Raw genomic sequence first — 16593 nt, 5'->3', positions numbered from 1 at the left:
GATGAAATTCTTCTTGTCTTTTCTGAACTTATGGTCAGGATCCAGGAATTGTCTATGCATGTCGAAGCAAGAATACTTGCGACCAGCCTGCAGCCAACGGAACTGAAGAGCTGCCTTGCATGTGGTGCACGGAAACCTTCCATGCACACACCAGCCAGCGAATAACGCAAACGCCGGATAATCATGCGTCGAGTACATGTACCACACATGCATTTTGAAATTTGTTTTGGTAGCCGCGTCGTAGGTCTTGATCCCATTATCCCAGGCTTCTTGCAACTCATCCTTAAGCGGCTGCATGTACACATTCATATTCTTCCCCGGATAGTTGGGCCCTGGAATTATCAACGTCACGAAAATGTTCTTTCTTTTCATAATCTCTCCGGGTGGCAAATTTAGTGGAATGACAAATACAGGCCAACTGTATTGTGCTGCCGTCATACCATACACATTGAACCCATCTGTGCTGATGGCAACTCTAGGTTGCCTTGGATCTTCCGATTTATCCTTATGTAATGCATCGAAGTGCCTCCACGCAAAACCATCTGAAGTGTGTACCAGCATCTTGTTCCCATCCGCATCTAGTTCGGTTCTTTTGCCCAATTTGTGCCATGTCATCTGTCTGGCCGTCTCTTCGACCATGAAAAGACGTTGAAGCCTTGGTACGATTGGCACATATCGAAGAACACTAATGGGGATTTTGGTCTAATTCTTCTCACCCATGCCGTTGTCTACCACAATATACCTGGAAGAATTGCAAATGGGGCAATAGTTCAAGGTCGCATACTCAAGCCTAAATAAGGCACATCCATTCTCACAGGCATGTATCTTCTCATAGGGCATCTTAAGTACACGGAGGATTTTCTCTGACTGGTACAGGTTTGCAGGCAGTACATGGCCTTTGGGTAGAAAGCGTCCAAATATCGTCATCATCGCGTCATAGCATTCTCTGCCTAGGTTGAATTGAGCCTTCAGAGCCATTACTTGCGCGATGGCATCCAGCTGACAAAGCTCAGTCTGCTCGTGGAGAGGACGTTTTGAAGACTCCAGCATTTCATAGAAGGCCTTTGTAGATTCCTCCATCTCATCGTCCGAATCACGAGCATCATCAAAGTCTTGCACCATGTCTTCAATCCCGGTACCATGCTCGTCGGTGCGACGACGAATCACCTCAGCTCTGGCACGTTGGTCAGACTCACCATGAAAAGTCCACACCGTATAATTAGGCGTAAAACCCCACTTCTGCAGGTGTTTACCCATTTCAAACTCTGTCTGCTTTTTCCAGTTGTCGCAGTTGGGACAGGGGCACCATGTTTTATGCTGGCCATTTGCAAATATGGCTCTCACAAACCCCCTGGTTTTTGTTAACCATTCATGGGTCATGTCTTTCTGACTAAGGTGACCAGTGTACATCCAAGCACGATCACTCATGTTGCCTAGCTACCTATGGGGGCACATGAAATAAATATATAATTCATCATCTATATTCATACGCTAATCAAGTTTGTCAGTTTTATTACGTCCATGCAACCTACACGCTAATAGGTAAAGATAGGTCCTAATCCCACCCGAGTATGTGTAGACTGGGTTCGTTTTCCCATGCTCTGCTCCAGATGCGACGCAGAATTTCGACAGCACCTCCCCGCTGTTCTCCTGATACACGTCTCGGCAATAAGCAGAGAGGATGTGTACCTGGAGAACAACAGGGGAGGCACTGACGAAATTCCGCATCGGATCCGGAGCACAGCATACGGGAAAACAAACCCAATCTACACATACTCGGGCTGTCCATGGATAATGTTGGAAAATTCGAAAGGATGGCGGTTATAAATATGCAAAGAAATGCATATTTATAGATGTCGCCCTTTCGAATGGGAGACGCATACTGGTCACGCATACTCTTGATTGAAGAAACCTATAGCTAGCAAGTTTCATCGGCACGAAGACCGGGACAGAGCAAATTAAGGGGGTAGGAGGAGAAGTCATTTGTGCTCACCAACAACGCAAGGGCGGAGCTCGTCCAACGCACGTGGAGGTCGTCGAACAACTGCACATTGAAATTCACCCGATCAACACAAATATGATGTTTTTATAATTAACATAACTATATGACCTAACTCATAACTATGTGGGTCAGTGTCATCGGGGGTCGAAGGTCACTGGCATCGGGGATTGGGGTCTTTTCGGTCAACAAGAGGCCGAAGAGGTGTCGGGGCTCGGGGGTTGGGGGTCAGTGGCGTCGGGGGTCGGGGTAGGGGGTCGAGGGTCGAGGGTGAGTGTTGTCGGGGGTCGGGGGTCGAGGGTCAGTGGCGTCGGGCGTCGGGGGTCGGGGGTCAGTGGCGTCGGGGGTCGGGGTAGGGGGTCGGGGGTCGAGGGTGAGTGTTGTCGGGGGTCGGGGGTCGGGGGTCGAGGGTCAGTGGCATCGGGCGTCGGGGATCGGGGGTCAGTGGCGTCGGGGGTCGGGGTCGGGGGTCGGGGGTCGAGGGTGAGTGTTGTCGGAGGTCGTCGAACAACTGCACATTGAAATTCACACGATCAACACAAATTTGATGTTTTTATAATTAACATAACTATGTGACCTAACTCATAACTATGTGGCTCAGTGTCGTCGGGGGTTGAGGGTCACTAGCGTCGGGGGTTGGGGTCTTTTCTGTCAACAAGAGGCCAAAGAGGTGTCCGGGCTCGGGAGTTGGGGGTCAGTGGCGTCACGGTCGGGGTAGGGGGTCGGGGGTCGAGGGTGAGTGGCATCGGGGGTCAGGGGTCAGTGGCGTCGGGGGTCGGGGGGTCGGGGGTTCGCGTACTACGGCATCTCCTCCAACTTCATAAGCTACCTGACCGGCCCGCTCGGGGAGAGCACGGCCGCCGTCAACGCCTGGTCCGGCGCCGCGTCCATGTTTCAAAATTTCATTGTTTTGTCCGGTGGAAGCACACACACCACAACATAGTGCTTCCCACGTCGCTGTGCTCATGAATTAGCTGGACCGGGTCGATCTTTTTTTTGGGAGGGTACCGGGTCGATCTTCGAAGATAGAATAATGTGCTCAACCCTAAACCTTTTTCTTTTCTAATGACACCACTTTTTTCTTGAAACACATCATCAGTACTCCCGAGTCAAAAAAATATATTGTTTTTTAGCCATTCCGATGAAGAGGTACTATGAGAAAAAAATATTTTTTGTACATAATAAGTGTCACATGTGTGACACAGAACACATCGGCGTTTTCAAACTACAAATACCATTAAATAGAAACAAAACCAAAAAAACACATCATGCTTGACAACTAATGTTATCATCCTCGTGTCATTAATTTTACCATAAACAATTAGCATATATAGTATAACCTAACAAACTAATTACCACAAACTAATTACCATGAACCTAAAAATGACAAAAGAGAAAAAACAAAAAAAACAGAAATAAATTTACCTAGGGAGGAAGGGCGGTGCAGGGAGGAGGGGCGGCGCAGGGAGGAGGAGTGCCGCAGGGAGGAGGGGCGGCGCAGGAGGGGCGGTGTAGGAGGGGCGGTGCAGGGTGGGGGAGGCGCCGGGAGGGGCAGGCACCAGGGGAGTGGGCGGCGCACGGAGGAGGGGCGGCGCACGGAGGAGGGGCGGCGCGGGGCAGGGAGGAGGGGCGACGCGGGGCAGCGGCGCAGGGCAGGCGGCGCGGGACGTCGGCAGGCGGCGGCGCGGGGCGGGGAGGAGGGGCGACGCGGGGCAGCGGCGCAGGGCAGGCGGCGGCGCGGGGCAGGAAGGAGGGGCGACGCGGGGCAGCAGCGCAGGGCAGACGGCGCCGCAGGGCAGGGAGGAGGGGCGACGCGGGGCAGCGGCGCAGGGCAGGCGGCGGCGCGGGACGTCGGCAGGCGGCGGCGCGGTGAGGGATTCGAGCAACGGGTGGGCTACGTGGGAAGGGTTGGAGGGGGGCGGGCGTGCGTGTGTACGTGGCAAGGCTGTCGCGCCTTTGCCGTCCGCCGCGCTCCTAGGCGGACGGAAAAGGCCACCAAGGCCGACGGCAAAGGTCCCGGGGGGAGGCACCGGGTGGGTGGTTGGGTTGGTGGGCCGCCGTCCCCTTTGCCGTCCGCCGCGCCCCCAGGCGGACGACAAAGGCCCCCAAGCAGACGGCAAAGGGGAGGGGTGGGTGGGGTGGCGTTTCGGCCGTTGTGGGGGGGGGGGCTTTGCCGTCCGCCCTCCCTTTGCCGTCCGCATAGGGCTTCTTTGCCGTCGTCCAGCGGACGGCAAAGAGGTGGCCGACGGCAAAATAAACTTTTTCCATCTGCCACCTCTTTGTCGTCAGCACTGTGACAGCTGACGGCAAAGAGTACCTTTGCCATGTGTCAGCTGACGGCAAAGGCCAAGCAGACGGCAAATTTCTGAATTCCACTAGTGTCTCTAGTCATTTGAGTGGTTCATGATCCACTTACACTAGCTCAAGTCCGATCATCACGTGAGTTGAGCATAGTTTCAGTGGTAAGCATCCCTATGCTAATCATATCATCTATATGATTCATGATCGACCTTTCGGTCTCATGTGTTCCGAGGCCATGTCTGCACATGCTAGGCTCGTCAAGCTTAACCCGAGTGTTCCGCGTGCGCAACTGTTTTGCACCCGTTGTATATGAACGTTGAGTCTATCACACCCGATCATCACGTGGTGTCTCGAAACGACGAACTGTAGCAACGGTGCACAGTCGGGGAGAACACAATTTCGTCTTGAAATTTTAGTGAGAGATCACCTCATAATGCTACCGTCGTTCTAAGCAAAATAAGGTGCATAAAAGTATTAACATCACATGCAATTCATAAGTGACATGATATGGCCATCATCACGTGCTCCTTGATCTCCATCACCAAAGCACCGGCACGATCTTCTTGTCATCGGCGCCACACCATGATCTCCATCAACGTGTCGCCATCGGGGTTGTCGTGCTACTCATGCTATTACTACTAAAGCTACATCCTAGCAAAATAGTAAACGCATCTGCAAGCACAAACGTTAGTATAAAGACAACCCTATGGCTCCTGCCGGTTGCCGTACCATCAACGTGCAAGTCGATATTATCTATTACAACATGATCATCTCATACATCCAATATATCACATCACATCGTTGGCCATATCACATCACAAGCATACCCTGCAAAAACAAGTTAGACGTCCTCTAATTTTGTTGTTGCATGTTTTACGTGGTGACCATGGGTATCTAGTAGGATCGCATCTTACTTACGCAAACACCACAACGGAGATATATGAGTTGCTATTTAACCTCATCCAAGGACCTCCTCGGTCAAATCCGATTCAACTAAAGTTGGAGAAACCGACACTTGCCAATCATCTTTGAGCAACGGGGTTACTCGTAGCGATGAAACCAGTCTCTCGTAAGCGTACGAGTAATGTCGGTCCAAGCCGCTTCAATCCAACAATACCGCGGAATCAAGAAAAGACTAAGGAGGGCAGCAAAACGCACATCACCGCCCACAAAAACTTTTGTGTTCTACTCGAGAAGACATCTACGCATGAACCTAGCTCATGATGCCACTGTTGGGGAACGTCGCATGGGAAACAAAAAAATTCCTACGCGCACGAAGACCTATCATGGTGATGTCCATCTACGAGAGGGGATGTGTGATCTACGTACCCTTCTAGACCGTACAGCAGAAGCGTTAGTGAATGCGGTTGATGTAGTGGAACGTCCTCACGTCCCTCAATCCACCCCGCGAACCGTCCCGCGATCAATCCCACGATCTAGTGTCGAACGGACGGCACCTCCGCGTTCAGCACACGTACAGCTCGACGATGATCTCGGCCTTCTTGATCCAGCAAGAGAGACGGAGAGGTAGAAGAGTTCTCCGGCAGCGTGACGGCGCTCCGGAGGTTGGTGATGATCTTGTCTCAGCAGGGCTCCGCCCGAGCTCCGCGGAAACGCGATCTAGAGGAAAAACCGTGGAGGTATGTGGTCGGGTTGCCGTGTAAAAGTCGTCTCAAATCAGCCCTAAAACCTCCGTATATATAGGGGGAAGAGGGGGAGCCTTGCCTTGGGGCTCTGCTCAAGGAGCCCCAAGGGGGTCGGCCGAGCCAAGGGGGGAAGGTCTCCCCCCCCCCCCCAAACCGAGTCCAACTTGGTTTGGTGGGTGGAGTCCTTCTTCCCTTTCCCACCTCCTCCTCTTTTTTTTCTCTTTGATTTTCTTCCTATGGCGCATAGGGCCTTCTTGGGCTGTCCCACCAGCCCACTAAGGGCTGGTGTGCCACCCCCAAGGCCTATGGGCTTCCCCGGGGTGGGTTGCCCCCCCCCCCCCCCGGTGAACTCCCGGAACCCATTCGTCATTCCCGGTAACTCCGAAAACCTTCCGGTAATCAAATGAGGTCATCCTATATATCAATCTTCGTTTCCGGACCATTCTGAAAACCCTCGTGACGTCCGTGATCTCATCCGGGACTCCGAACAACACTCGGTAACCAACCATATAACTCAAATACGCATAAAACAACGTCGAACCTTAAGTGTGCACACCCTGCGGGTTCGAGAACTATGTAGACATGACCCGAGAGACTCCTCGGTCAATATCCAATAGCGGGACCTGGATGCCCATATTGGATCCTACATATTCTACGAAGATCTTATCGTTTGAACCTCAGTGCCAAGGATTCATATAATCCCGTATGTCATTCCCTTTGTCCTTCGGTATGTTACTTGCGCGAGATTCGATCGTCAGTATCCGCATACCTATTTCAATCTCGTTTACCGGCAAGTCTCTTTACTCGTTCCGTAATACAAGATCCTGCAACTTACACTAAGTCACATTGCTTGCAAGGCTTGTGTGGGATGTTGTATTACCGAGTGGGCCCCGAGATACCTCTCCGTCACACGGAGTGACAAATCCCAGTCTTGATCCATACTAACTCAACGAACACCTTTGGAGATACCTGTAGAGCATATTTATAGTCACCCAGTTACGTTGCAACGTTTGATACACACAAAGTATTCCTCCGGTGTTAGTGAGTTATATGATCTCATGGTCATAGGAACAAATACTTGACACGCAGAAAAACAGTAGCAACAAAATGACACGATCAACATGCTACGTCTATTAGTTTGGGTCTAGTCCATCACGTGATTCTCCTAATGACGTGATCCAGTTATCAAGCAACAACACCTTGTTCATAATCAGAAGACACTGACTATCTTTGATCAACTGGCTAGCCAACTAGAGGCTTGCTAGGGACAGTGTTTTGTCTATGTATCCACACATGTAAATGAGTCTTCATTCAATACAATTATAGCATCGATAATAAACGATTATCTTGATACAGGAATTATAATAATTACTATATTTATTATTGCCTCTAGGGCATAATTCCAACAGTATGACCATACATGTCTTTTGTTGATATGATATATCCAAATTGAACTTCTCGTATATGTTTGGATATATGTAGACCGATATGTATTCTTGAGAAAAATGCTCAAGTTGTAAACTTAAGCTAAATTTGGTTGAATCCAAATTTTCCGTCTTGTGATGATTTTGTGTATGATTAGGTCTTCTAGAGACATTGATGATGAAATCATCGATATACACTGAGGTGATATAAGGATTTCAAATTTGGGATTCCTTTGTTAACACATAAACAATCATCATTATTTTAGTAATCCTTCGGAAGAAGAAAATTATTTAGTTGAGATTTCCGACTATTTTGAGCCATGGAGTGACTTCTGAAATTTTACACAAATATGTTGCGATTAATTTTGGATTCGGAAATGTAAGCCCTTCAGGGACTTTAATCTATATTTCCGAAATGAGTGACTCATATGAGTATGTAGCCACTTCATCCATCAACTGCATGGATAATATTATTTGTACTGCCAGTGATATTTATTATCGAAACTTAATTCCACTCATACCAAGAGGGTATCTTACATCATAATTTGATGTAGGGTCTCTGCGTGAACCCTTTTGCTACAAGCCTCGCTTTTTCACCACCTCATTGACTTTGTCTATGAATGAGAAGTTTTAGTATTCTATAAGAAAGATACTTATGTGGAGTAGGTATTACTGCGGTAAATACCACTCTTTGATGAGCGAGTGTTATTCTTCAATACTTGCTTCCTTTTATGTGAACCAATATGAGTACAAGAGGCACTCTACCATGGATTTTGGTTCAGGGCCCAAAAGGTTTTAGCAATTTTCAGAAGAAATATATGTCGACAAATGTAGACTTATGTTATATGATTCTGGAGGAATCAATGAAATTTGTGGAAATGTATTTATTCCTTTTAACTCCTTGTGACTTCCTACAACAATGGAGTCAAGGTGTTTCGATGTCCCGACACGAAAACATTTGTGCACATTTATGTCGGGTTTTGGATGATGAGCATCCAGTGAGGTGTTCTTTCAACTTGATGTTGAATTACATTTACTGGTTGAGGATTTGATTTCCTCTATTTCCGCGGAAGCATATGCGAGATTATATCTCGTGTGGTCAGATTTCTCCCCCTATTGCTCTCATTTGGGGAGAAGAGTGGTTTATGAGGTACCTCCACTCTTTCTGACACTTTACTGCAGGAATATAAAATTGAGTGACACCTTTGTCATCTGTAAATGTATGTGGCAGATTTGCAATGTGTTGCAAATATGTGATTCTAAACTTCTTGTTCAGATTCTTTGAGTACGTGGATATAAGGACTGAATGTGAATAACATTTCAAATTTATTTCTTGGCATTCTTTGTGATACTTATCTCCCCCTAATGCCAGAAATGTCCTTATTGCTGATGCAATCGGCATACGGGCTATGAATAATTTTGATTGACGAATAAATTGTTATTCCTCACATAGATCCCTAATTTTCTGTGAGAGCCCATTGATGTATGCTGGAGTGGTGATATCGGTATGTAACCGAATTATCGCAGATAGGAAATACTTTGTTGATTTCCACATAATTACTACAAGGGGAAAGTAGTATGCTATGCAGTTGGTATGACTTATATCATACTTACGGTGTGTAATCTCGTATTTGTCTAGCATGAGGCTAGTAAATTACAATTCTATAAGTTTGGTCATATTAATAATTTCAGTATCTTTGATAAGATATTGAACTAAACCATTCTGGGTATGCACATAAAGTATTGTGTATAATCAGACATTGCTTGTGAAATGAGTTCAACAAAGTTGTCCATTCGAATGGATTTATCCTTGTTTAGGATAACTTGCTCTTACTTTGAGAATTTGAGCAATTAATTTAGTTATATTAATCATGGTTTGGTGTGACAAGAGACACACTAGAAATCATTTTATAAATGTTTCCATGAGTACCATGAAATATCTATATAATACCACATAATGGTTGAGTAATCCACATATCTTTTGAATGTGCTCAAAAAAGTATGAGTTTGCTCATTTAGAATTGTAAGGTGAGAGTTCCTTAAATTAATTTCCTGTATGGCATATGTGGTGCACATAAAATCTGATGATTTGGGAAGTTTTGCAACTTGTTAAGTTGTGACCAATAGAATTGTCAATAATTTTCTAATCAATCCCAAACCAGGATTGTAAGGCTTAAAGCCAAGTATTTTGTAAGATTTAGAAAATTATTTTGTACGCAACAAAACTGAGTATGAATTGATTCATACATTCAAAAATTATCAAATATAATGTCCAAGAAATAGGATATTGGACATTGCACTACATGTAGTAGTACAAGTATAGCCAAACAATATTTTGGGAATAATCAAGATATTACATGAGGTCTCCCATATTACTGAAAAATGAATTACGCAAACATATCATAAGCGCAAACGAATTGATCATTCTTTTCTTGCACTATGTTTTTGGTTCTCCTTGTGATGAAGATTCGAGAACATCAATTACCAGAATATTTTCTGGTTGTATGTTTGCAAATTTTCAAATATCCCAATGAACTTATTTGCCTTTTAATAAATTTGCGATGTGGTTTGACCATATGTTTGAGGGTTTGGTAATCATATGTACGATATATATGTAACCACACATTTGACAAATTTGAGAGTTGTCTTTGTGATCATTTAAAAACGATCAATTACCAATTAAAAGGTAATTATGTCATTGGTTGTCTTTAGCCTCCACTTTACTTTGAATTCCTCATGGTTCTATTTTGTGACCATTGACTTGCTTCTCAATACTAGCAAATATTTTGAAATAATGGTATAGCACCCATTGGGTGAATATGATGATTTTAAGAAATACTATGTTTCTTTACCATGAAAATGGTAATGTCATCATAAGAGGATGTAAAGTGTATTATGGGATATTCAATCGGATTCAAATATGAAAAATATCTGATCATAAAATCTCAACTTCAAGTTGATTGTATAATTACCAAAATTGTAAGGTGCGGTAGACTTGTGGCCTTGAAAAATTATTGGGTGATCCTTCTAAATGTGCTCATGGCAGCATGTTTCTCTTAAGGGAAATATTCAAGGTGAATAAATATTCGTCCATTATGTACTTAGTTTGAGAACTAAGTAAAGTTGGCGACAGACGAAATACATATGAACATAATTAGATATTAAGAGAATAGCCATGACACATATTCCGAAGGAGGAGTTATAGTGGCCACAAATGCCGCATGTGGATACAAAGACTGATGTCATGAATCATCTTACAATAAATACTCCCACAAAATCATGTGTTTACTGTGTTTGGAAATTTGAGCCATGCATTACTTGAAAATGCTAATGCATTTATTTAATTTACTGCTAGGAGTGAGTGTCATTTATGAATAATGATTTGTTTGAGAACAATCATGGCCAAGGTGATCCTTGGTAAACCTGGGTGTATCCTTCAATATAACACATGTGATAAATCATTGCTAATGTTTTGGATGTCATTCTCGAGGAAGTGTGTGACTTTAGAGTCATTCTCGAGGAAGTATAACCACGATGTGATCTGGACCTTGCATAAGTGTTGAGACACTCAATCATTTCCATAAATTATGCGATCCATCTTGATGGATGGATGACACAATAATTAGAAATAGTGGCGTAGGCTTTATTGCCATGTATTTTACCAATGTAATAGAAGGTAATCAGACGTATATGCTAATATTTTCATAGTTTCCTATGATATATTCAAGAAAGCGTGCAAGTATAATATTTACTATGAGAGTAAATTATTTTAGAACAACAACAATGAATGCTTCGGAGGAGCAAATTCTAGTACGTCTGATGCCTTATAGCCTTATGTGTAGACCTCAATTTATATAGGATAACACTTTGAAGATAATCACCAATGTGGTGTAGATCTCGTAGTAATAGAAAACATAATCTGACTTCCGTCAGTAGATGTTCATATCTCTATTACCTTGTGTTATGCTATATTTAAAGAAATCACTTTGAAGGTAGTCATATGTCAGGACGACATGATGTAGACCTCATAGTAGTATTGGATAATCTGCTAGATTTTACAGTAGATGCCAATATTACCTTATGATATCTTGAGGTAGTCACATGTAATACTAATATTTAGAAAAACACTTTGGAGATAATCATCTTGTAAAACAGACAAGATGTAGACCTCAGAGTACTGATGGATAATCTGTGAAATATGCAGTAGATGCCATCAAATACCTTATGATTCATAAATACATTTTGATGTAGTCATATTAAGTATGACATTGTGTAATCCATATTTTGAATTTACGTCAAGATTTGTAAGAGAGAGAAAATTCAATTGCAAAACATAGTTGTTGCGCTTGGTCACTTAGTCTAATGAATGCTAATATCTTGGGGTCCATTCGAGATGGAATGGTTTTAACCAAAATATAATAACAATGAGCCTGTGGATTTGTGGTCAAGTATACTATTAAGCCTGATAGCTTAGGTTCTAATCTGCATAATACAACTAGAATGACATTTCATAATCCTTGTTTTGAATTACAAAAATAGATACAACCGTAAGGGCTAGAGTGCAAAACTTGCAAAGAGATAAGATTCTGCATCTCTTTCTCACGATCAGTTCGTGTGGGGATTTCTCCCGTACTGCACGGCGAGGCCTTGGCTTTGCTTGCCGGCCTGGGCTGCGCCTGGGGCGCCGTTGCGCGGGGAATCCGGCGGCCGGCGCGGATGGGCAGCCACAGGCGTGGCGCCGTTGGGCGTCGGTCGGGAGAGGTCGGGAGGTCACAGGCGTGGCGCACGCGCGGGCAGGCACGGGCGGGCTCCGGCGAGGGCTGCCGTGGCCAAGCGCGGGCGGGCTCTGGCGGGCGCTGCCGCGGCTAGGCGCGGGCGGGCGCGGGCAAGGGCTGCCGTGGCCAGGCGCGGGCGGGCTCTGGCGAGCGCTGCCGCGGCCACGCGCGGGCGGGCGCAGGCACGGGCTACTGTGGCCAAGGGCGAGCGGGCCGTGAAGGGCGTAGGCGGTTGCGTCCTGCGGCGCGAAGGCCGCATCCAGCGCCATGGGCGACTGGTTTTGTTGTGTTCTTCTCGATCTCGAAATCGCTCAGATGCAGAGCGTGCTGATAACGTGTGAAGAGATGAAAAGCAAATGATAGAACGGTTGCTTTCATTGATGAATCTGTGGGTATATATACCCTAGTACAAAGGCGGTTACAAAGAAGCGGTTGCCAAAAATAGAACCGACATAAACAGGGATTAACCCATTAATTAATTCCTAACAATATAAAGTGGTTTTCGTTATAGCTGTCCAAATCATCATCAGCTAGAGTGGTTAGTAGGCCTGATCAATCAATGCCTTATTTGTTACTCCCTCTGCAAACTAATATAAGAGCATTTAAATCATTATTTTAGTGATCTAAACGCTGCCAGACATAATATCAAGGAAAAAATAGCACGCTATACAAATAGCGTCGTCCTGAAAATATACTATTAATGTGCTATATGTTGAAAATATTAGGACTTTTCCGATTAATCTAATCCACGAGTAGACAGTAAGCATAGCTTATCTGGGCCTCATCAAAAGTCAGCCAGTGATGTTGCAAGAGATCCCAGTGATCGCTATCATATCTCCATGCTACCGATGCGAATTCGAAAAGATCGCCGCCAAACGTATATACATATTGTGTCAAACATAAACTACACAAAGATGTTTTCTTGTACTATAGATGATTCCTTCGAGAATCGCAGCCTCAGGATCTCGCATCCAAATCAGCACATAACCTTCAGCGCAGATGCGGTGGCCGCCTAGAAGATGTCGGGGTTGCGGTGCCCGGACATGCCACTCCGTTGACTCGACTGCCTGAGATGGATAGACAGCGCGTAGTTCGTCTCCTGCAACCAAAGGCAACACAGGATCTGATGAGCAAGCAAAGCCGTGGAGAAAACACGGATTAAGGCGATACGTTTTCGACGAGTTTCGCAGACCTGTAGCTCCTTGATCTGCTTCTGGTACTTGGCGGCGATCTCCATGAACTGGGACCGCTCCTGCACCATGTTCTGGTAGTCCTTGAGCAGGTTATGCTGGATGACGACGGCTCGCTTCAGGATGCTGGTCTGCCGAAGCAGGCCTCCCAGCATCTGCTTCAGTATCTTGTGCTCCTGGATGGATGGAGCAGAAGTATGAAAATCCACACAGGTTAGCATATTGATATTTCCAGGACCACATCTCAGAAGTAACTGACAATCTAGCAGTATCAATTACCCCCTTTCCAGAAATATAAAGCGTATTTTGATTTTCCAAGTTCAAGCTCTCAGAAACAGTTAATCCAATAACACATACTTTATGGCGGCACAAATTTAATATCATTTTGTCTTATGTTGTGATTTTCCAACTGTTGTACTGTCAAGGTCTGAACTTGGACGATTATGATATGTCATGTTTTTGAACGGAGGGTATCAAGCAACTGCAGAATGCATTGGTTACCTCACGCATTTTCTGCGCTTCATCAGGAGTACTGCAGTTTGCGGTAGATTTGTCGAACATTTCAAGTATCCTGAAGGATCGATCCCTGGCATCGATCATATCTGAAGCAGACAGTATCTCCTTGACAATTAGCTCCGCCCACTCAGTGCTGTTGGTTGGAGCATTCATCTCCGGCACATCAGATGCCACTGCGATTAACAATCGTTAAAGAGTTAGACAAGATGCACATTGTAAGACTGGTGCTGGTCTATAAAAAATATACATCTCTGGACATTACTATCAGGCAGGCTTATTTTTCAGTCATGCCAGCCATACCTCCAGATGAGGAGGTACCAGCATTGGTCGTTGCTGAATCCGATGCCAAATAACCCCTGAAGCTTCTGATGGCAGCATCCAAGACATTTCCCGACGCTTCGAGATAGCCTCGCAGAAGCTAAAAATGCCCCCAAAATTACTCATCAGAATGGTACGGAGCAATACGGTACACAAGGATCAGGGCCCTCAAGTCTACTGTTGTGACATAACATAAACCAAAGCTATATCAGGATTTCAGAAAACCATGGCAGAACTTCTGTAATGTACATGCTATCTGTTCTGACATGTTTAGACATTTTATTTCTGAATCCTAAATTTAGCCATCATACAGGCATAGATAGGAATCATCCCCATGGGAAGTGCCTAGCTTGCGCAAGAGGGAAATCGTCGTGGATGATTCTTCTGAACTTTTGATTTCCATTAATCTCTGAACTTCCAATTCCATTAATCTCTGAACTCTAGTCTAGTCTAGTCTAATTCAAGAAAGGGGATATGAATCGGCAAAAAAGAAAGGAAATTCGAGGCCCTCCCACTTTCCTAGAACAAATTCGTGCCAAGATTCAAGGCGCTATCTTTCTTGGGTTGGTGTAAGGCGATTCTGTAATCAAGTTCGATTGGTTCTTGCGATGAACTGAGTCGGCGGGCTCTACATCTACATGCCTGCGCACGGCCTATAAGATCAATCAAAAGAACAAGAAGCCAAAGAAAGAGGCGCGGTGCGGCGGCGGGGGCGGCGGTGGGGGCGGATACCTGCGGGTCGGCGTCGGGGAAGACGGACTGGAGCGCCTCAACGGAGTCGAACTCCATGCTGATCCCGAGGTCGGCGACCGCGACCGCAGCGGCGGACGGCGAGCACCGGCCCCGCTTCGCCTGCAGCACCTCGAAAGGGTCGTCCAGGAAGGAGGCCGCCCCGCGCTTCCGGGTGCCCGCGACCTCCGTCGCCATGGCCGCGCGCAGGATGGTTCCGGCCTGCCCCGGGAGAAAGGGGCCGGGGTTTCGACGACGAGGTTGGCGCGCGCTCCTTTGCTAGGTGTCCCTGCGCTCGATGGTTTGCAGTGCGGCGAGGCGATGCGATGCGGGGTGGGGGTGGGGGGTGGGGTGGGGTGGGCTTGTTTATACTCAGGCGGGTCGCGGCGGTGGCGGCGGAACAGCCGTTGGGGGAGAAGAAACAAAAGGTGGGCACAGGGCCAGGCCGGGCCGGGTCGGGCCCTAAACGTGGGCCTCGCCTCCTTGGACGACGAGTACGGCACATGTTTTAAACGGGCCGGCCCAGGCCCGCGCGGAATCTACGGGTCGTAGGTTTTTTTCTTCCAGTTACTTAAAAAATCTACTCCCTCCGTTTTAAAATATAAGACATTTTAGATATTTCACTAGAAGACTACATACGAAGCAAAATAAGTAAATCTATAATCTAAAATATGTCTATGTACATCTGCATGTAGTTCATAGTGCAATCTCTAAAAGATCTTATATTTAGGAACGGAGGGAGTAGAAGATTATGAAAAAATAAAAAATGGAGAAAAAAATCTGAAAATGAGGCAAAGTGTCATATAGGATAAATATGGAGCTCTATTAGATGTTGTCTCAATAAAATCTTCCATCCCTTGGAAGAAAAAATATGTACAAAGGCTACTCTAAATTGCACAAGGATTTTTTTTTATAAAAGAACAAGAAAAATTACAAAAGGATTAGAAAATTATGGTCACACATGTAGCGGTCCGTTGCGAAGAAAAACGTATTGTGTCGTACATGGCATAGGGTCTTACCTCGATGAACGAGCACGACCCACAACGTGCCTCGAACCCATTACGTGTAGGGCACGCGTACTCGTGGGCCGTAACATTTGGTCAGGTTTGGAAGAAACCTTGGAGGACGCGAACATAGTGCAACGGTCCACCCCGGACGGCAGTGTCAAACTCGTGCACAATAGTAGTACAGGATATAAAAGCATCTCAAAAGATGATCCAAAATAGGTAGCGTGTGAATCAACTTATGGTTGGATGGTTAGGTTGATAGTGGTATAACTAGCCCACCAGGGTTCAAGTACTAGACCTGATATTGATGTTCACATTATTTCCGAATTTATTTTAGATGCCGATGATGTTCGTTCATTATTAAGGAGTTAATGGCACAAAATCACCACATTCGCGGCTAGGTTTACAGAAAACCATCAAGATGCTAATCCGATGATCGGGTGATTTGGTCTCTTTAATCGATTTCTCACAAGTGGGAGCTCATTGCTAGGAGCTGACATTGCAAAATTTTAACATACACACCCTTGAAATAAATAAATAAATAAACGCAGTCAACCCTTTCCCCGACCCCGCGCGTGGACGAATTGCGTATCAGCGACGGCGCGGTCACGGTTGGCGGCACTCCTCGACGGCGACCGGGTCGGCGACGTGCATCATGCGGCGGGAGGTGGAGCAGAGGAGCAGGGAT

The 16593-nt window shown here is 45.9% G+C and overlaps 1 protein-coding gene across 1 annotated transcript; it reads right to left on the bottom strand.

Annotated features, from left to right (window-relative positions):
- Positions 1-12855: 12855 nt before the first annotated feature.
- LOC123411439 lies at positions 12856-15217 on the bottom strand. Its single transcript, XM_045104380.1, has 5 exons — positions 14902-15217; positions 14152-14269; positions 13837-14024; positions 13338-13511; positions 12856-13244 (listed from the first exon to the last, which is right to left on the bottom strand). The coding sequence occupies exons 1-5, from the start codon at positions 15094-15096 to the stop codon at positions 13158-13160; spliced, it is 762 nt and encodes a 253-aa protein (XP_044960315.1). The 5' UTR covers positions 15097-15217; the 3' UTR covers positions 12856-13157.
- Between the last annotated feature and the right edge of the window lie 1376 nt (positions 15218-16593).

Source organism: Hordeum vulgare, chromosome 7H (assembly GCF_904849725.1).
Source record: "Hordeum vulgare subsp. vulgare chromosome 7H, MorexV3_pseudomolecules_assembly, whole genome shotgun sequence".
NCBI classification, from domain to species: domain Eukaryota; kingdom Viridiplantae; phylum Streptophyta; class Magnoliopsida; order Poales; family Poaceae; genus Hordeum; species Hordeum vulgare.
This window is presented reverse-complemented; position numbering and strand designations above follow the sequence as displayed.

Excerpts from the sequence above, each read along its gene's own strand:
- LOC123411439 (XM_045104380.1), bottom strand. The coding sequence starts at position 15,096 with ATGGCGACGGAGGTCGCGGGCACCCGGAAGCGCGGGGCGGCCTCCTTC. Across the intron at positions 14,270-14,901 it reads TCCCCGACGCCGACCCGCAG|CTTCTGCGAGGCTATCTCGA; the intron begins GTATCCGCCCCC and ends GGGCATTTTTAG. Across the intron at positions 13,512-13,836 it reads AAGCGCAGAAAATGCGTGAG|GAGCACAAGATACTGAAGCA; the intron begins GTAACCAATGCA and ends CCATCCATCCAG.